This window comes from Corapipo altera, unplaced genomic scaffold, assembly GCF_003945725.1.
Source record: "Corapipo altera isolate COAL_440 unplaced genomic scaffold, ASM394572v1 56, whole genome shotgun sequence".
Lineage (NCBI taxonomy): Eukaryota > Metazoa > Chordata > Aves > Passeriformes > Pipridae > Corapipo > Corapipo altera.
Genome location: NW_020884896.1, coordinates 946,472 through 967,431, shown reverse-complemented (window position 1 = coordinate 967,431; position 20,960 = coordinate 946,472). Strand labels below are relative to the sequence as shown.

Below are 20,960 nucleotides of genomic sequence, written 5' to 3'. Positions count from 1 at the left end.
CACAGCTGTGAACATATGGACATGCACAGGCTCTGGCTGCATGTGGCTGTGCAATCTTCCAGGGGCCAAACAGGAAGGCTGAACAAAGGTCACTATCTTATGTCTTAGAAGACCTGAGTCCCAATTCTTCTTGGGCCACACTTCCTACATAACTTTGGGAAAGCTCATTCTGCCACCACATAGTAACAGAATGCAAACATTCAATGTAAATTTAAAAGTAAGCTCAGGCTGTGACAGCCACTGCTAACAGTTAGTGACAGGCTCTGCAACCCTCCTCTTACTTGGATTGAAAAGCTAAAAGACAAAGCACTAAATTTCATTCTGTGCCAACAGCTCCATCAGCAGCACCCAAACCAGACTAAAGCAACGTCAGGTCTATTACATATTGCTACAATTACATCACGAACATCCTCCTGCTCACATTCTGCATTAGCTCTCTTCCACACAACTGGGACAATACTATGGTGCTAATGATTCTGGTGAAGCTGGATGGCACAGCTACAAAAACCCTACCAAAGACAGAACAGACCTTTACCTACTTACAACAAGGACAAATATCTCTTATAGACTCATGTTCAGAGGCACTGTTGACTCAAAGAAAACTCAAGCTGGACTCCCAACCACTACTCACAGTGTCTGTGTAATCACACTCACTACGCTCAGTGTCACTCTGACTTTTAAAGAGACAAACTAAATCATTTGTGCCTGCAGCAACACTATGAATTGCTAAGCACTGATTTTAATTGAAATCAATGGTGAGAACTCTCAATAATTGTATACAGGGAGCAGAAAGTAAAATACATCTCATGGCTTTTTCATTTCCTTTGACTATGAGTAGGTCTGTAAAAACATAACCTTGCCACTTGCACAAATAATACTCAAGTCAGTATCTTGCTGAATTACATGTTATGCTATTCTGGTACCCAAGCTAACTCAGAAGTCTTTGCATATCATAATATTGTCCCAAACACATCCAAAAATCAGTGTGTTTGTGGTAGAGGAAGAAACTGGATCTGTCAAGTGTGCTAACAAGCAGTGTGATGATACAGACCATTTATTTTTACCAGAAGAGTATTAACTTTCTACAACAAAAGACATTACTATTTTGAATTAATGCACTGGACTATGCTTGGGAGCTTGGGAATTGACAGATGGTTGTCTTAATTCCAGAAGAAATTTCTGCACAGAAATTTCTAATCAGAGACCAGGAGACTTTCTGTTGTCCTTACAACCTATGAAATGGGGTTTCTCCTTCATTTTGATGGACAACACAATCACTGGATGGAAAACTTGAGATAATTTAGAGGAAAATGCTACATTTTTGCACAGTGTAAAATGACTTTGTATTATCTTGGGATATCCAACTTGGGATTCCTCAAGAAACTCAACTATGAGAAAGTCCTGTAAGCATCCTCTGAAATCAGCTTCCCAGCCACCTCTGAAATGGGTGCCCAAATCAGTCAAAGACCACAACATATCATTCATTTTTGGAATTCTTAGACTTTTTCTTATTTACCTTCTCAGATCCATAGTTGCCAAAGCAGCAGGTGAAGTCCTCAAATCCCCAGCAGAATGTTTTGCTCCAAAGAGGAGGAATCAAAATTTTATTTTTTTCAACGGCCAGAATGCCTTTCTCTGTATGAACAATATGCCCAATAGCTCCCTTGGGATAGTCTGACAAGACAGAGAAAATATTTAATTCTGTTGGTTTTAAGGTACTTATGCTAACTTTCCTCCTTGCACAGCTTGTGTGGTGAGGCTGGTAAGTCCCACATCTGGGTCAGGCCCACAGACAGAAATCCACTCTAAAACTGAGATTCCAGACAGAACAGTGGAAATGCTCCTCTCCAATGGACCACATAAACCCATGCAGAGGGAATGACATGTTTCACTGCTTTAACAGCAGTGTCATAAAGTTCTTTTTCACTGGCAGACTGCCTTATGCCATGCACTACAGAGGATGACAGGCATTGTCACCAACAGCCTCTGTAATACAGCTACGGGAGCCTAATGTCCACACAAAGACGTGTGATACAAAAAACACTGCTGTGAGATGAAAAAATAGACACACTGAAATGTTCCAGGCTTCTTCATAGTAAGAAAAGTAGCAGACCAAGAAAAAGAAAAGATTTGAAGTTTGAGAGGTGGGGAAAGACAGACAGTACTTACTTTGCTGTTGAATATAAAAAGAGGGAATGCAAATGGAAAACAACGAACTTTAGGTTTCAATTTAAAATATTCAGATTGTAGAAGCCAGAAATTATTCTGGTGTCTTATAAAAAAAAAAAAAAATCCGTGCTGAACTCTACAACAGATGTTTGAGTGTTTTCAACATCTATTGCTAATACACACATACACAAAAAACAATTGGCAGAAGGCATCTTGATTGAATCAACTCATACAAAGCTGTGTGACTACTTTTGTGCTCTTGAAAATCCAGATTCATCCTTTCCAAAAATTTTGTATTTATTAGGTCAGAAAATGGAACACAGCCCCTGCAGCACCTTTTAGAGTAACTGGAGAGAGCTTCAGATTTTGCAGGCTGCTCATAAAAGGAGGAAGAATTCCACTTGAGTGAAGGAACAGTATAGTCTCTCTTCCTGATGAGCTTTTCCCTTGGGCATTCCTGGATGGATGTGGTTTTGTGAAGAGCTAGAACAAAGGAACGGTATTGAAAAAAAAATCTCTATTTGCAAGATTACGCAGGAGAAACAGTAATTTAAATCCTTAATCATGGACTCCAGAACCACCATACATAAATCTCTTAATTAAAATAAAATCTTATTACATTTTAATCAAACTACATCCCTTCCTCACAGAGGCAGAAAGCTAATCCCAGTAATTCCGGATGAGAAAGAAAACTATAGATGAGACTTTGAGCTGGGTTTTATTTGACTATACCCATTCCCAGACTAGTGGTCTCTCGTGTGACTGTACTGAAGGAGCAGAACCCAGGGTTGATGCTGCATCTCTATGGCATACAACAGGAACAGCATGGTTAGAAAGTGTGGGTACATACCTGTGTAGTACACAACCTGGAAAAGTCTATAGCCCATCTTTCAGCAGATTTAAATCAGAATATGTTTCTGATTTCAGTTACTATCATTGCTTTCTTGTCAAATACTGTAAGATCAAAATAAATTATGCTCTTTCGTCTCATGGTAAAGTGGTACCTGCTTTGGTATCTGTCCAAAGTTGCTGATAAATCCCAGGATAGTGCTTTTAATCAGAGGATCTTTAATGTTGTTGAGGTCCATCTTATCTCCATAGAAGTAAGGATGATAGGTGTTAACTGCCTCCACTGCAGCTGAGCCATGCTGCTTGTGGCCAAAAATAAGATCTATCCAGTGATGAAGGTGTGCACTGACATAGTCACTTTCCAGTGCCTGAAACCAAAGGAAAATTACTTAATTCACTAGACTGTATCCATTACAAATGCATTACTGTTTTCCAATCCTTGCTGGAGACTTCTCTGCAACAGAATCTTCACACTTACAGTTCCTCTGGTACCACCATTCTCAGCACATCCTCATAAAAGACCAAGAGACCAAGAGACAGGAAATGAAGAGACAGAGTGCAGCATGTTTGATTTAGCAGACACTAGAAGCAATATCCTCAGAGACAACACAGGTAGGCTCACATAGCAAAGTGAAAGCATTCCACATTTCTTGGCACATCCTCCAGCTTTCAGCACACATTGAAGTCTGTGCTGTCATGTCTTCACCAATAGTGTTACTGACATGAGATAGTTTAAATAAGCAAAGCATTTGTTAGCTTTTTGTACCACCACCTTACAGACAAACCACAGGTGAATTTCTATTTGTAGAAATATGCTTCAGCTGTGAGTCACACTGAGTAGCAGAGATTTTTGTTTGAGAAAATACATATAAAAATAGATTAGAAAGGGTGCTGCAAGCCAAGACAGAGAAGGGGTTATGCGATAGCTGCAGTAGCAGAGTTGGGGCCCATCAAGGCAGCTGTATGACAGAAGTTTCAAGACTGCCTGTATTTGACCAGCAAACATTTTGCTACCCTTCCAGGGCTTAAGCAGAGAATCACAGAACCATACTTCCTCATCCTGGAAAAATTCAGGGTTTAAACATTTTCCCCCCCAAAAAATGTTTGACTTTGATTAGGTTTGCCACCATACTGACTGGTACGTGGATTAATGGGACCACCCAAATGTGGGCTCCCTAGGAAGCTCAGTGTAATCATGGAGGAAAACCTGTGCTTGGAAGACCCAGACAGCAAGTTCATAAGCAGTGGACACAAGTTCAACTTGAACTTTTGCCCACCACCAGGTTAGAGAGTCTTACCCATGAGGCTTCACTAAAAGCTACTGCTCCTGCCATCACCTGCCTCACCAAATTTTTGTGCATTCCCAAATAGTCTTGGCCAATGACTCAAGCAGCAGTGTTAAGCATTATTAAAAGTACTTTCCTATCTCCAAACCATTTGACTGCGTAAGACTCCCTGATGCTCAGTGAAAAGTCTCCCAAGCAGACCATCCCACCCAAAGCACAGCAGAAATAAACAAGCTAATGGGATCCAGAACAATGGCTCATTTCACAGAGCAGACAGTTAGCCCAGTGCAGCTGGTGTAAATGACCCTGCCCACAGCTATAATGATCACAGGGCAGCTCAGAGAACAAGCACAGTGTACAATCTGTCCCCTGCAAACAACGGGAAAACACTTATGAACAGACTCGGAACTCATCCTTATTAATAAAAGCAGTTAGTCCATGAATTACAAACTGTAAATTTTTTCTGGCATCACTGCCAAAGCAAAACAAAGCAACCAACAGAGCTGCAACTGTGCAGCCTCTCAGTATTTCACTGAGCACTATGACAAGCCCAGCCAGGGAGGGAGAACTTGTGGTCTAGGGAGGAAGTAAATATATTTATTTAGTAGACTAGATTCCCAACTTCTTAAACATGAAACAGGAAGCTACTCAGAGTTTTATGTCAAGAACAATTCTTTGCTCTCATATTCTTTAAAGCAATAGCCGAACCTTAGAACAGTGTGAACCTGGATCCCTTTAATGCACCAAACTCATTGTGAAGCCTCCTAAAAATGGTATGGTATCAGTAAGTACTACCTTCAGCCTTGTGGCTGATTTCAGAGGAGACAGAAACCCTCATGTTTCAGAATTCAAGATCTCCGACTCTTCACTTAAGGGTTAGACAAACTTTCCCAGGCAGGCAAATCAATTTCCCACAGCAAGATTTTTTGCATTCTCCTGTGTAATACCTAATACCAGTTATGGTCGAGGAGAGGATATTGCACTGAGTATGTGTGAAGTTTGATCAGGTCTGGCAAATTATTAAGAACACAAATGTGATCATTCATTTGCTAAGCTGCTCCTATCTGAGATTTGAATTAATCTGTTCATCAGCTGTGCCAATGTTATTAAATAGTGCAGCTCAGTGGAAGCAGTTCTGTAGACAAATGGTAGAGAGGGCCCAGTATCCACATTACATGCACTGTGGGGGCTTTACTTCCAACTAAACCTAGTCTGCTCCCGCAGGCTGAATGCCATCAGCATCTGGAGTGCACAACTGGAGTGCAGCTTTTGTTTCGTTTCATTCAAAACAAATCTAGTTCACATAATCTGAGATCACTCTACAGTGACATGCTGTGGAGGGATGACTAGAGATTAATTTCCAAACTGCACTGTTACTCCAAGGCAAAAGCAGATTTCTCCATAGTATCCAAGAGCCTTTGCAGTGCTCACCACTACACAAGCAGTAAGGAGCACAGCTCAGTACTTTACTCTTCAAACAAGTCACAATAGAAGAAACAGCATTTCTCTCTATGTTTTAAAAAATATTAGTGTAAAATTGCAGCATCTTTCAGGCTTTCATGGATTTTTGTCTGCAGCACATCTGGTAGGTCTGGAGAACAGAGACTGAGCACCTTGGAAGGTCACAGAGACAGAATGAGATAGAGCACTGAAAGGAACCAGAGAGTGAAAGGTTTCCCTGCCCAGGGCAGAGGGGTTGGAACTACATGGTTTTTAATGTCCCTCCCAACCCAAACCAATTTATGATTATATGAAAACATTGTGGTTGCTGTTAATGATTAAGGGAACAGTGGAGAAAAGAATATTTACAAAATAAGAGTATGACCCTGATTTTGTTCAAAAGAGGAACAAAAAGTTAAGGCAATAAGGATGTCAGACAGGATTTAAATCAGCACTCAAGAGGTCAACTGAGTAAAGGCTTGAGACACCAAAACAGAGAAGACATTTATATCTACCGGTTTGGATACAGTCACCTACAAAGTGATTATTGAGAAATTCAAAATCCCAAGGGCAGGACCCGCATAGCATTGGTGAGAGGAACCCACTGAGGCAAAAATTGAAGCTACATATGACAAACCAGGATGATGCAATGCCTTGAAAATCATGGGCTGTTTGTTTAGTTCCACCAATGGTAACACACATAATCATCATATATGTGGTACACAGCAACAATCTGTATGCACTCACACATGTAGATTGCCAGAGGAAATCTGATGGGATAATGCAGGGGCACTATAGAGACCAGCACCAAGATATTATGCTGCAGTCTGAGTTCAATACAATAATCTTCATACAGATTTGCATTTGCATTCACTTCTGTGTAGCAGATGACATCACACAGAAGTTAAGACTTTCTGTGAACAGATAGAACTAACTGCAGTAAGTCTCAGGACCTTAAAGCTATTTGCTTCCAAATAGCCAAGGCTGACTCCATTAAAGGCAGAAAACTACACTAAGTTTCTACCCCTCTTCCCCCCCCAAAAAAAAAAAAAATTTATAATTTTAGTTCCGGCATGACTCAGAGATAGAGATAAATAGTTTAAATAAACATACAGTTTGTTAGCAACAACATGGAACTATATGCACATAAAAGCCTGCACATTATATTATGTTCTCTTACACTTACGGGCTGAGATACGTTCATACCACAAACCTAGATATAACCCTCATCTGGTCTGGAAAGTTGGCCTTGATTCAAGGTGAAGTGTTAGGGAGACAAGTAGACAAGCAAAGTGCAGAACTGACACAAACTCCACAAAACCAGGATGCATTTGGATCCAACATTTTTGTTTGTGACTCTGGCCTTCAGAGTTTCATTTTCAGTGAAACCCAGTGTTTTGTCAAAAATCTTTATATTCACTCACCTGCCTGTGCAGTAGAATAAATTTATGGGGGTCCCCACCTGCCCAAGGAGGAAGCTGCACATCTCCAAGCACTGTTCCATCCTGCATGCAGCCTGCAGGAATTACAAAGGGAGAATCAAAAACAAGAATAAGACACATTGCAAATAGGAACAGCTTTTCTAATACACTGAAGTCAAAGGAAATTGAGGTGATTTTCCCACATGCAGTTTCAGGTTCATCAAATTTAGTGCCATAGAATACTGACGACCCAGTGTTCTGGGAATTCTCATCCAGTAATAAAGCACTGAGAAAATGTTCTAATAATTGTCACTAATACAGTAAAAATATGCATGTCGTCAGCACAAAACATTTTAGCACAGAATGCAAATGCAGACAAGACAAACATGTTTGCACAACTTTCTTTTTATACATAATCCTGTGAGTCTAACTGTCAAATATTCCTACTAAATCAGCCACTAAGAGGGATTTTGCTCTCAAGTCCTTTGCAACCTGATTCTTTTCAGAAAGTGAGCATATGTTCTTAAATCAGAGCATGGTGTTGCACAAGTAGATGAATTCAAATCTAAATTGAGGTTCAGGTCTGGGACTGCAAGTTTCCTTCAGTGTAGCAGTGAACAGATTCTGGCTCTTAGCTTTGCCTATTGTAAAATCTTCTGTATATTTGCCCTCTACTGACAAGATTCTGGTGTCCTTCATGACCCTCCACTAAATTCCACTCAGGTCAGTCTCTGGATCTTGATGATTTCAGCCAGGCTTTGTTTCTTGGCCTCCTCTCAGGATGAAAGTACCCAAATTCTTTCTTATCTTTTAACAGTTTTATAACATATTTTTTTCCTATTCTGCTCTTTTTTTTAAAGTGTATCTCATTTCACTGATATCTTAAATACAATTACAGCTAGATCTCAATACCATGGGTTACATTGCCTTTGCTGTTACCAATTTAGGATGATTCTTAAAATATTTTTCCTCTGCCTAAATTGTTAACCAACCTGTGCCTACTAAAAAAAGCAGCTTTGCATTGCAAATGGTGTGAATGTCCTGTAAAGTGAAGTGAATCAGAACTGCCATGCCTATTTCTGAATACTGTTTTTTCTGGATTCTCTCTGGCCCTTCATCACTGATGCAGAAAGGTCTAGAGAAAATGTACATTCAGAGGGGATTGTGATGCTGCTTGAGGACAAGGAAAATATATCAAGTTCATGTGATTTGTGCAGAACCTTTCAAGATGACGGTGAAGACATTTGGAAACTTTAATCACCTTGTGGTCTCACATGAGATTAAAAAAATCCCACCTTTCACCAACACCATTTAATAACTGACCCACCTCTAAAAGTCAAATTAATATATTTTTCATAGCCACAGAGATGTGATGATGAGGCCAAGTTTTCAAAAGCAGAAAACTAGATTGGTTATATCAAAATCAACTTTTGTCTGACAAAATGTGTAATTCCCTTGCCCAGTAACTAATAGGACGTACTAGCTCCTTTCTGATCTGGAAACTTGATTCTTCTAACATCATTCAAATACCAGCAGCTTGTGTTCTTGTAGCCTTATTTTAAGAAAAATTGATCTCTTATCACTAGAAAGTCTCAAAAGTCCGCATAGTCCAGAGACCAACTCTCAACACATGATTTGGATCTTTTCTTTTGGCGGGATGCTGGGAGGAACACTTAAGTCTTTTTTAGAACTTACCAAGTTCAAAGTGGTTTGCATTGGTTAGGAACTCTGGTAAGTAAAAGAATTCAGGGATGAGTTCCCTGACATCACTCATGTTGTCCCTTGATGCTGATTCCCACGTGCTCTTGACACTGTGAAACATCCTGTCTGCAACATCAAAATTCCCACCCTGTGAAATGTAGACAGACAAAAAGACTTCCATGTGAATATTCTGTTAAATAAAAAGCATCTTAGCTAATTCTGCAATGATCACTTTATCACGTTTGATAAGGGAATGTCTCAAGATCTGTCCCAGACGTGTATACTATGATCTTATATTAGGGATTATATATAGTCCTATTATCAGGACTTATATTAGTCCTGATTTGTAAGTATGTATGTTGAGAAGACCATAAGCTTGGAGTCTTAGCACAGCCTGCAATAACACAGAGGCAAGAAGAAACAATCATAGGCAGCTTGAGAATATCAGCATACCCAGTATTAATGCTTCTGAAACCAGTTACTTCCTTCCATCCCAAAGTGATTTGCAAGCAGTGGACACAACTTCAGTGTTTTCACTTCAGTTGTGACCCAAACAGTTACAAAAAATCTCCTATGAAAAAAACCTTGGAGAAGGGGGAAGGTTACCACTGAAGTAACATTCATTAGATCCAGCCAAACAGGAAAGGCCCAGTGGGCAGGAGCCTGCAGGGATGGGTCATACATTATGAGAAGGACAGACAGCATAAGGAGGGGAAGAAAAGAAGAATGCCTGGGAACCGCGCTGAATTGGTATGTAAGGAGGGAGAAACAAACTACCTCACCTCTTGAGAGCATTTGAACATGTTTAGATTAACAAGAGTCAAACACCAGACAAAAGCAGCCTTAGTAGCCCAGGACATCATTCTGAACTAAGGCCTCAAGAGGAAAGGATTAAAAAATGATCCTTCACTTACTGAAGGAAGGGAACATGCCTTACAATGGAACCATATTTCCTACAGGATTTCCTAATAGGATTTCAGATACTGTATACATTCGTGAAAATCCAGGTTCACTTTTACATATGGGTCTCTACATTCAGCATGAAAAGATTTATTTGAACATAAAATTTCTACAGTAATGGAAAAAAAAAATAGAAATCAGTTTTTGGAATTATCTGAGTTTGTCAGAAACACCAAACTGTTTTACAAGAAAAGCTGACTTTTAACTGTATTAAAGTAACAGAACAAAATTTCTTCTCAATATCTAGCTCAGGTACTGGCAGCAGTGCTCCCAGGACAATACAGATACTTCTCACTGGGGTCAACTAATTTAGATATATGTCATAGGACATAACACTACATCCCACTGCCGGGGGTCAGGAGAGATTGTCAGAGATAGAACAAGTATCTTTAAACAGTTCTGCAGTACAGTGAAAATTTTTGAATAATTGCTTATCCTCAGCCATTCAATCCTCAAAGCTGCTTCACTAGGCAAAAAGAATAAGCCAGTAGGATTGCATAATGAAGACACTAAAACATAGCCATGGTGCAAGAGTCAATCTGTTAATGACTATGAGACGCAGACAGGTTCTGTCTATGGCTGACCTCTTGGGAAAACTTTTGTTTAGTTTTCTCTTTGCCTGTAGACTGTTGCATGTGCCAGTTGAGAAGGATGTTGTACTTCTGCACAATAACAGTCAGCTGAAGTTTTGACTTACAATCTATTAAATAGGAAAACAACACTTAAGCACCCTCATGCTGTGAGGATGGCATCCCACTCCCATGGACCAGATGAACCCTGACCAGCAGTTCTGATGGTAAGAACCATTGCCCTTCTGGTTCCCCTGAGTACCTGCACACTTAGGTTGCAACTTCTTTGGATCTACAAACTCTGCTTAGTCTGGGAACTGCAAGTCAAGAAGTAACTTTTGCAATATCTTTTGTTAGGGAGAAAATACCCTCATAGTAAGCTATCAAAAGGCAGAAGTCAATAAATCCCAAGTGGTGAAGCCACATTCCTTGCTTGTCTTTTGAGACAGACTCACACCAAAACCCAGCACATAGTCCAGATGGAAAGACCCTGTCCCTGTTTCCCTGAGGTGAATTCTGACCAGCCTTCTCGTCCAGCCTCATCTCTAAATGACAGCATAGCTCTGTAGTAGCTTCTTGTCCTTCTTCCTTATACCACTGACAATTGCGAAGCCTTCCCACATCCACTCAAGGGACAAAGTGAAGAAGTGACTAATCACATGAGCAAGCCTATCTGGAGTTAATCTGATGCACAAGGTCATCTTGTTCTTGATCATTATTAGGCAGGGACCCTTGGAGTCAAATTCAAATTGAAATTAAAACAGAGTAGAAAGAGGACTATAAATAAATCAACAGCTAACAAGTATCTCATTGAAGCATATTAAAGGGCTTTGTATATTTAATCTGCACACAGTGTGCTGTGTCTGGTGGTGATTGATGCTTTTTCATCTTTTTTTGCAGCTTTTATGAGAGCTGGTCGTAATCTCCTGAGAAACAATATGATTTGTAATAAAAAGATTACCTGTATTAAATAAAAATAATATATACATAGGAAATGCTGTTAGCGCGACAAATCTGGTTAAAGATATTACCACCACGAAAAAATGTGATTTTTTCCCTGGCTGTCTAATTCATTTTAGGGAAAAGTAATATCTTTAAAACTTAAGCCTGTATTATTTATAAAGGAAGCAATAACTGATTTTCCCATTTCCTATATTAATAAATTTATTTGCATATATTTATATCAGAATTAATGAGTTTTCTCTTTCTATGAATGCAAAAACTGCACTGAAAGGGAAAAAGAGAATCAAGAATTGCTTTATGCTTTTAGATTGCAAGACAACAAACTCTTATGACTTTTCTACAGCTAGACACAGTATGTCTCTATTTTATTTCTTTTCAGTAGAGGCCTTACTGTCATCAGAAATACTGGAAAAATATGCTTTTTAAAACTAGAGTCCAGCATGGTATATACAAAGCAACTAGGCACAGTTATCCCTAGAGAGATGGTAGAACTTCACACATTCATAAAACTAAGCATCACCTTGATGGTGCTTTAAACCCTAAGACCTCAAACTGTTTCTAAGAAGTGCTTATGAAGATGCAAAGACTTTTCCACATGCCCAGAGATGCTGAGAAGTTATTACCTGCAGACAGTGCTTAAATGACTGTTCAAGAGTCAGTGACACAATGAAGAGTAAGAACTCTATTTTCTGTAAGTACTTTTGGTAAGTAAACCTCAGGAAAGCTCAGTCTGATACCTGAAATGCAACAATGGGATAAGAATAAAAGGGGATAAAAAGCTGAGCTGATCAAAAGCAAGTCTCACTATTGAGGGCATGGGGTCCTAGAATGCTTTTCTAACAAAGACACTACACACAGAAACCTTTACTGCTCTTCCGTGGTGCTAAGACCAATTCCTGAAAGGAATTCCAGGAGGTACTTGACCAAGGTGAAGTGGAAGGTACCATCCAATACCTGTTTGATGAGCCAGTTTTTCATCCATTACAATACAATATGCAAAACACCTACAAATTTTTCACCAGAGTCAGATCTCAATACACTTAAAAAGTGAAGTAATAAGGTTTCTCCTGTACAATCCCCTTACTAAAGGCAATGCTTCCTCACTGCCTTCTTCTGTGGTCAGGTGTAAATCAACTGTTTGACTTGAGAAACAAGATGTTATGCCAATACTGATTTTTCACAAGGGATGCACCCAAAGTATTGCATTTCCTTGTCATGTATTCAGACTGTCCGTTTGCAGTTATAAACAGATTTTTAAGACGCTGAGAAGTTTTCAAAGCTCCCAAATACAGCACCCTTCCAAGGTCTTAAGTTTGGGTGTGCTCTTCTTGCAACTGACTTGCTCATACAGTTCTTGAATCTGCTGTTTGCTTTACTGCATCTCACAGTTAGAAATTCCTAAGCCACTATAGGACCAGTCACCTGGGGGAAACAACAGCAATGAGTTCAGCTGAACATGTGGCAACATAAAAGCAAAAGAACAAGAATTGAAAAAGTTTAACAGTTTCAGTGGATCCACATCCAGACAAAATTTTGAATACTTCAGATCTCAGCAGCCTTTGAAGATAACTATCCTCACAAAATTGTTGGTTACCTGCTAATCACACATAAACACAGCCACAAAGCATTTCCTCAGACTGTGAACTCGTTATGCATGAAAAGTGTGCCAGTGAGATACAGCAGCCTTTGTTGTTTACAAGAAATAACTGCTCCACAGTCATTCATGACTGCAGCTAACATATGGCTCACAGAGTGTGATGGTAACCATTGCCTCAGGTGGTTCACTAACCCATCAGCTACTGCTGGTAACAGCCGATATCATAGGGCTTATTACTTAATTAGCACAGCACTTTATTTGTATTAGTTCATTAAAAAAAAAAAAAAGACAAGATAAAAAAAGACAAGGAAAAAAAAAGACCAGCATAATAGCAAAGCACTTGGAAAGCTGCAGGAGACACAGCCATCCCTCACTATTGATACAGCAGCCTCTGAGTGTGAATTGTTATGGCTTAGCTATCTCCCTCATATTGCTCCACAAGGATAGGTAGATTTCAATAAGGCACTCCTTAAAAAAATAAACTTTTGAGGATCTGTCCTCCTGGTAGACCCTGCTATAAAACAACACATACTACAGAAATGAGGGTAACAACTCTCTGCTACAGCCCAGGTGAATTTGCTTGTGTATCATCAACTGCCTGCTGAAAGGGGCAATCAGGAAATTTGGTACCCCTGTATGCTGAGCAGATGGGAAAGGTAAGCACAATGTTCAATTTCCATGCAATTCAATTCCATGGTGAGAACAAGATTAAACAAAATATTCCTTCTGGTGCACTGGATGTAGTCTAATCCCAGTTCTTCCTCAGTAAGTTGATCCCTTGATCCCTATAAATTCTCACCAGAACCTATCTGTCCTCATCTGGCCCAGAAATGCATTTTATGCCACCACAGTGCTCCAAGTATTTGCCTGTAGTCACATTACTTTATGGGCACTTGGGCTTAGACTACCTACCATCAGAGTCTGATCTGCCCTAAAGTCAGAAGCTTATATTCAGACAGGTAATAAAACATTGTCTAGGTGTTCACATGCCTCAGCTCTCACAAGACTAAATAATCCTTCTCCCTCACATAAGTCATGCTTTCACTAAGGTGTTTTCACTGAATTCAACACACATGGCATAGGGCTTTCAGTAAGATCATGTCCACATAGAGAGTGCAGAAAATGCCAAAAGAATTAATTCCACTTCACTGTAATGTGTTACATGGTTCATAACAAGCTGTGGGAGGGAAGTTATCTTGCCCCTTACCTGCAGAGAACAGAAGGTCTGGGTAAATGGCTCCATTCGGACCAGGTAAGATGCCACTATAATTGCTGATGAATAGTGAGTACAGTAATGGCACTGGACTGATAGGTCTCCTGGAAATTGCACAAAAATCAGATTCCAGTGCAAAATACCACCATTTCAAGCCCATAGCATCCAATTACCACAGCACAACTAAATAGGGAAGAGGTCTTTTAAGCAGGTGCATTCAAAGGTCTATCAGCAAAAGCCTCCCACATTTCATTTTCTGGAAAATAACACCTTTAACATTCAACACCATTCCTTTCCCCAATAGTACCACAAAAGTTCTTGATCTCCAGAGGTCAATAGCCTCACCATTCTGTTTCCTTTTCTTAAAGTAGCTCTTAGTTAAGCTGCATGCAGCAGTCTTCTAATGTGCAGCTTAGATAACAAACAAGACTAATGCATGCAGCTTAGCTAACAACACAGTCTTTTCCAGGGAATGTGGCTTTTTGCTGTAGCATCTCTTCCTGCCCAAGGGAAGAGAACAGAATGCAGCAGTACAAGGTACATAAGGCAGTACTTGCAGGAGTCATTTCTCTTTGTATTCTCAACCAGTTTGTACACAGCAGTGAGAGGCTCTCCTTGGCATGACGTTTCCCTGAGCCACAGTTCTTCTAAGTTTTTGGGTGTCCTGAGGGGAACTCAAGCCTCTGCTGTCTGTTAGTCTCCTAAAACACTCACCCTCACTCTTTTCCACCTCATTGAAGCGCTGGATGAACTTGCATTTCCTCTCCACAGTCTGAGCTCCCATGGGCTTTGATAGGTCCCGAAATGTATGAGGATTAGTAAGGTTTAGAATCTGAAAAGCAAAACCAGAAGATATGTAGATTTTTAGATCCCTAAGCCTTAGAAATCATGACTGTCTCAATGACACTGGATAGCCGCCACGCTGTGTTGGAAGTTTCACCCATACAAGAAGGTCACAGGTTTATCCACCTCCAGAACTTCACAAAAAAAGTACCTGGCAGGTTCCAAACTACTCTCAAGGCTTTTCTGTCTGAACCTCCTTCTTGGGGGTCACACAAACATGTTCATGCCCATCTGCTGAGCTGATGCAGCCTGCTCTTAACTAGGTATGTATTTAACAAATGTTCATCCACCTTTGTGAGACAGAATGTCAAACTCAGCATGCTGACTTGAAGATAAGGTTAATCTATATAGTTCAATCAGTACAGTTCAAATTAACTGTCTCAAATTTTAATCCCTTGGTCTAGACCCCTCTTTTTCAATGGAATCTTTAAACAAACCTTTGTGCAGTTGCTATCATAGAAAGTACAGAACGCTGTGGCAAGCACTGACCTCAGAGTGATAGTCAGCGAGGACCCATGGAAACACAGGATACTGCATGTAATCATTGTAGCTGCGGCCAGCCAACGTGTTCAGGTACATGAGGTAATCAAAGTTGCTAATCTCCCTCTTCTGCCAGGGAAAGGAAACAAGCATTAAAATCTTCAGACTCTACCTGTGAAAACCATGCATCAAAATCACCCTCAGAGCCCTGTGGTGCCCAGGTCCACCAGGACAAGAGTCATAAATAGTGTAATAAATCATACTTTGCCATTCAGATCAGCACAATATCTCTTACACAGCAATCCATTCAAGAGAACCTATCTCACTGTGTCTCTTCTTCAGACAGGCCATTTGCATTTGTCTATAATCACACAGTGTTTTTATGCTCTATTTGCATAGCAGAGCACTTTTCCCCCAATTTAAAAGTGAGCCAAATGCATGCAGTCTGGATACTGGAAAACCCTGGACAACTGCCTGTACAGAAAAGGCTGCACAAAGTCTTACATATAAATAAGAAGGTATGGATTTCTTCATGTGTCTTGGGTCACCAAGATCAGGGCTACAGGAAAGTAAACACAACTCCCAGCTCGGCAAACATCTGGGAGAATAGAGGTGCATTGACTTAGATGTACAGATGGTCTGTGAACAGACATCCAACTAGGTGGCTCTCTTTGGTCTCAGTTTCAAAATGTGCATAAAATCACACTTAATCTGCCAGAGAGTAGCACCGTATGTTTCACAGCAGGAGGACCAAAATCTCTGCAATAACCAGATGTAAATACTGTGCTCCTCTTGCCAACAACCTCACCTCCAGCAGTGAGTGAACAGCTTAGGCCTTGAGGTACATCCATACACACACACACACACACATATCTGCGTGCAGACACACAGAGAGGTGCTGAAATTCTTTGCTTAATCATGTGCAGCCAAGATTTAGCTTACCTGCCACTTCTGGAGCATTGTCTTTTCCCCTCCTGAGTGTTTCCTGTATGGAACAAACATTTGACTGAAACAGCCTGCTTCAGAACAGTAAGAGAAAGTCAACACATTAACATCTGTGCTCCCTGTGCCCCCTGCTCTCATCCTACAAAAACGAGAGAACACCAACACTAGAAGAATGTTGAGGTTTTATCACTGACCAAATGATTCCAAAATCAGAGTGTCATTGATTAGGTTAGCACAATACAAATTTCCATTACTGCTTTCATTTGGAAGCAAGGCTCTGCCTGACGAGCAGGGATCAGCTTTAAGTGGCTGATGAACTTATCACTGTACCTTTGACACATGTCACTCTACCTTTGACATGCTGACTGTACCTAAGCTACTTGCCAGTTGGTTTCTGAATGAAGTGCCACTTACAGCATGATATTTAATTAAAAAAAAAAAAGAAGAAATTAGGATTGTGGGGCTAAGGATGGATTCTGTTTGCCTTACGATATTGCTGCGAAGTGCAGCAGGGATGCCACATGGTAAGTTACAAGAATTCAGAAGATGAGTCACAGGCAGAGAAGATGCTCCTGCAGCAGAGGTAGATGGACAGCTGGGAACAGCAACCTCCTCAGCTGTTCTGAGTTAAGCCACAGGGCTAATCAGTCTGTCCTGCCAGTCTCATGCCATTGTAGAGCTAGAGTGCTAATGACAGGTACCATTAAGGTTGTCTGTTTCTATTCTGAAGCGTTAGTTTCAAAAGTTCACGCTTTTCTGAAGTGTTCAGAAAATACAGGCTTGAAAACAGAAGTCCCTCAGTCTCCATATCAAAGACATTCTTGTTTCACAAAGCACTTTGAAACTAATGTAGTTCTTAAAAATTGGATTGTCATTTTAATATTTTTTACAGTAATAAGACTAAATATGTATTTTCCACCTTTTTGTTCTCAAAATGCAACTTGTTATGAAAACTCTAAATAAAAAACCCCAGATCAACTGAAGGCAGATTCTAAACAGGGAATTCACTTGAAAGTAAGGAAGAGTCAAAGGTTCTGAGGAAACAAAAGTCACATTCCAACTGCACTGAATCAGAAGGTGTCAGCATCTGAAGGCCATGGATTTGCTCTTGTCAGTTCCCAGAGACCAAACTGAGACAAGTGACAGCTTCTCAATTATTGTGGTTTAACCCTAGCTGGCAAATAAGTCCCACACAGCCACTTACTCTGCCCACATAGGAATAGGGGAAATCATAAAAGTGAGAAAACTTATGGGTTAAGGTAGTTTAACAGATAAAGCAAAAGCTGCGCATGCAAGCAAAGCAAAATGAGGAATTAATTCAGTACTTCCCGTCAGCAGGCATTGAGCCATCTCCAGGGAAGTAGGGCCCCATCACAGTGACTTACAAAGACAAACGCCATCACTCCAAATTACTTGGAATGTCTCTGCCTCCTTCTTCTTCCCTCAGCTTTATATGCTGAGTATGACGTGGCATGGTATGGAATATCCCTTTGGCCATTTGAGGTCAGCTGTCCTGGCTGGGTTCCCTCCCAACTTCTGGTGTGTTCCAAACCTCCTCACTGGTGGGACAGTACGAGGAATAGAACAGGCCTTGACTCTGTGTAAGTGCTGCTCAGCAATAACTAAAACATCCCTGAATTATCAACACTGTTTCCAGCACAATTTCAAATGCAATTTTCTTCTATTATGAAGAAAATTGCCTCTACTCCAGCCCAAACCAGTACATGGATTAAAGATACTTTTGATCTTCCAAAGTAAACAAGATTACTGACATGACATGATACTGGTGGCAAGAGAGGCTTTTTCCTTTGAGTGTAATAGTTTAAACAAATTCTAAGGTGCCAGCTCAGAGTCAGGACTATTAAATTCATGAATTGTAAGGAAATAAGTTCAGCCATAGATTTTAAAACTGCTACAGGAATAACTAGCTGCTATTTCACACTCTTGTGCTCTGTATTGGACACATTAGAACTCCACAAAGGAAGGCTTAAAGTACCTTCAAGGATCTAAATAAAACATTGGAAAAGTCTATGATCATTACACTTTTATTGGTTTTGCAGTAGTAAATTCTTGTAAACCACCTCTCATGCTTATGAATCATTATTTTACTGCCTATTCAATCCTGGAGCAGTTGATAGTGTACATAAAGAAAAAACACTACGGTTTTCTCAACACATTATTTTATTCCTTGCTTAGGCACTCTCTTCAGAGAAAAGTGTGTATCTGAGAGAAGGATTTTGCATGAACAAACATGAAACCCAGGACAAATTCTAGCACACGGTTTACACAGTTGCTAAGCTTTGTTTAGTTCTCCTAAGCAGATAAAACTAACAATAACAGGCTATAGTTTTATGGAAAACATGCAACACAGAAAGGTGTAGAAGTCCAATACAGAAAAATAAGATCTTCACTCTTTGTCCAAAAAAATTAATAGATTATATAATGGTCTAATTTACACAATGTAAATCAGAAGAAATTCTATTGACTAGGGTAGAGTTATGGTGGTTTTGCACCCCTAGTTTGAGCAACACGTGGCTCAAGAATGGGGGAATTCCAAAACACAAAACAGTTATCGAGCACTTATCCTTTAAAATTCAGCCCTCTCACACTATATGTAGATTTCACAGAGCTGTGTCCCAGTGGCCTTTGTAAGGCCTCCAAGAGACATTTGGAACTCAGAGAGAGTATCTCGAAGGGATGGAACAGGATGGGGTTATTTGGAATGTGGTTGGATTAGGGTGTTTGTTGCAGAAAGATCAAGTTAAGTTCTTCCCTTCCCACAGGGGTAGACTCACTCACTAAAACTGCCCATGTTTATTTTAGATTTTTGGCTGAGTTAGAAAGCAGGGGAGAACATTACAAAATGTTATACGCAGGACTAAACTGTGCCAGTCTGTGTGTATGTTATGCAAATATACATATGCTGACTTATGGGTGCCATGACCCTCTAGTGAAACACTTGCTCTGCTTGTCACAAGCCCTAAAGAGCTAATAAGGACTCTACAAGGGTCAAAATAATCCTCTGTGCTGACTTTGGAAGCCACTACATAACTCAAAGAGGTTGACAAGTTCATCACATCATGAAAATAAGCAAGGATAAATGTAGTCACTCCCCTGTAAAAGCCATCCTTCTGAGTCTCAGAGGACCTGGCAGGATGCTCCCTCCAAGTCCCCAGAGATCTGGAATTCTGCATTCTGCTTTGTTGACTCAGGAGCTCAGAACATGAACTGCATTACAGGCACCTTAAGCCTATTTCTGCCTTCTCCTTGACAATCAATTAGCATTTCTTCAGCCAACACCTCTCTAGACAGCACAGCAAAAGCTCAGCATAGATTAACATCAGCTATCCAACCTCAGTAAGTGCATTTAAAAGTAAATAAATAAATAAATAAATATTCAAAGGTTGGTTTGTAAAAGAAACAAGAGAAGTGCTTTGTAAGTTTAAATAACTAAACTTCCAGAGGGGGTGTAATTATCTGAAATCAAGAGAAGTACCTAGATATCTATCTATATCTTAATTTATAAGGCATTTGTAGGGCACCAGACATGGCAGTATCTAAGCACGATGTGTACTAATGATGGCCCACCTTTGGCTATACTATACATGAGTGATTTATTAATCCCTCTTCCATTAACATCAGACTATGATCTCACTCTTTTGATAGCCAGTGCTCTCCATTTGCTAAAGACAGGTGGACCTCAACCCATTTGGAGATTCATTGCAGATGAGATAATCTCAAAGGATAAGATTTTGCCCCGACTGAAATTAATACTAAAATTCCAATAAACTTAATAGGTTCTTAGACTTCACAAAGCTGCTTCCATTTTCTTTTTTTCTTCCATCCCCCAGACCTCTTAAAGTTTGGAAAACAGTGCCAAGGCTCTCCTAAAACCACTTTTCTTAAGGAATCTTTGCAATTACCAAAAACATTGTAAGGAAAATTCCCTTTCTGTTAAGCCACAACTTAGGGCCAAGTCCTACTATTAAAAAAAGAATAGAAGACTTCAAAAGGAATATCAGTCTTCCCTGTGAAACAATCAAGTCTCTCTCAAACTCCGACCTAAGTGTTAGGTTAGATCACTTTAGAATAAAGGTACAGTGTCCTTCTTCTTTGACTGTAGCAGTCCACCTTCTGGGTGGAAATATATACTGGTATTGTAATTGAGATATAATACAAAACTTATAAATAAATGTCATATTCAAGTAAGGCTCCTTGAAGGGGCTATGGAAGGAGAAAGGAATCTCCCTCATTTACAGAACTCTGCACCACGTGCGTTCACAGTGCCTAAACCAAGGGGAGAACATTTCCAGTGTGGAAATGCTGTGGTCAAGCACACTTCGGGTTGTGAAGAAATACATCCAGTAAATTCTGTTTATTTGTTGAGGTAAGCAGAATGCAATCTCCAACCCTGGAATCAGACAAGCACATCAACATTATCAGCTTCTTTATACCAATAATATCCTGGACCAATTATCAGCAAGAGAGAGGCCTCAATATTGCATGTCCTGCAAATAATACATA

General features: G+C 40.0%; 1 protein-coding gene across 2 annotated transcripts in view; it reads right to left on the bottom strand.

Moving 5' to 3' along the window:
- The window catches only part of WDFY4 (WDFY family member 4), a 127,870-nt gene that overhangs the window by 11,741 nt on the left and 95,169 nt on the right, over positions 1 to 20,960 (bottom strand). For both annotated transcript variants that reach the window (XM_027648205.1, XM_027648206.1), the window contains exons 48-56: positions 16,434 to 16,476; positions 15,501 to 15,620; positions 14,883 to 15,000; positions 14,163 to 14,272; positions 8,861 to 9,014; positions 7,169 to 7,260; positions 3,174 to 3,386; positions 2,505 to 2,652; positions 1,517 to 1,674 (exon numbers count right to left, since the gene is read on the bottom strand). In XM_027648205.1, the coding sequence (XP_027504006.1) occupies positions 1,517 to 1,674; positions 2,505 to 2,652; positions 3,174 to 3,386; positions 7,169 to 7,260; positions 8,861 to 9,014; positions 14,163 to 14,272; positions 14,883 to 15,000; positions 15,501 to 15,620; positions 16,434 to 16,476 (1,156 nt within the window). The remainder of the gene's footprint in view (positions 1 to 1,516; positions 1,675 to 2,504; positions 2,653 to 3,173; positions 3,387 to 7,168; positions 7,261 to 8,860; positions 9,015 to 14,162; positions 14,273 to 14,882; positions 15,001 to 15,500; positions 15,621 to 16,433; positions 16,477 to 20,960) is intronic.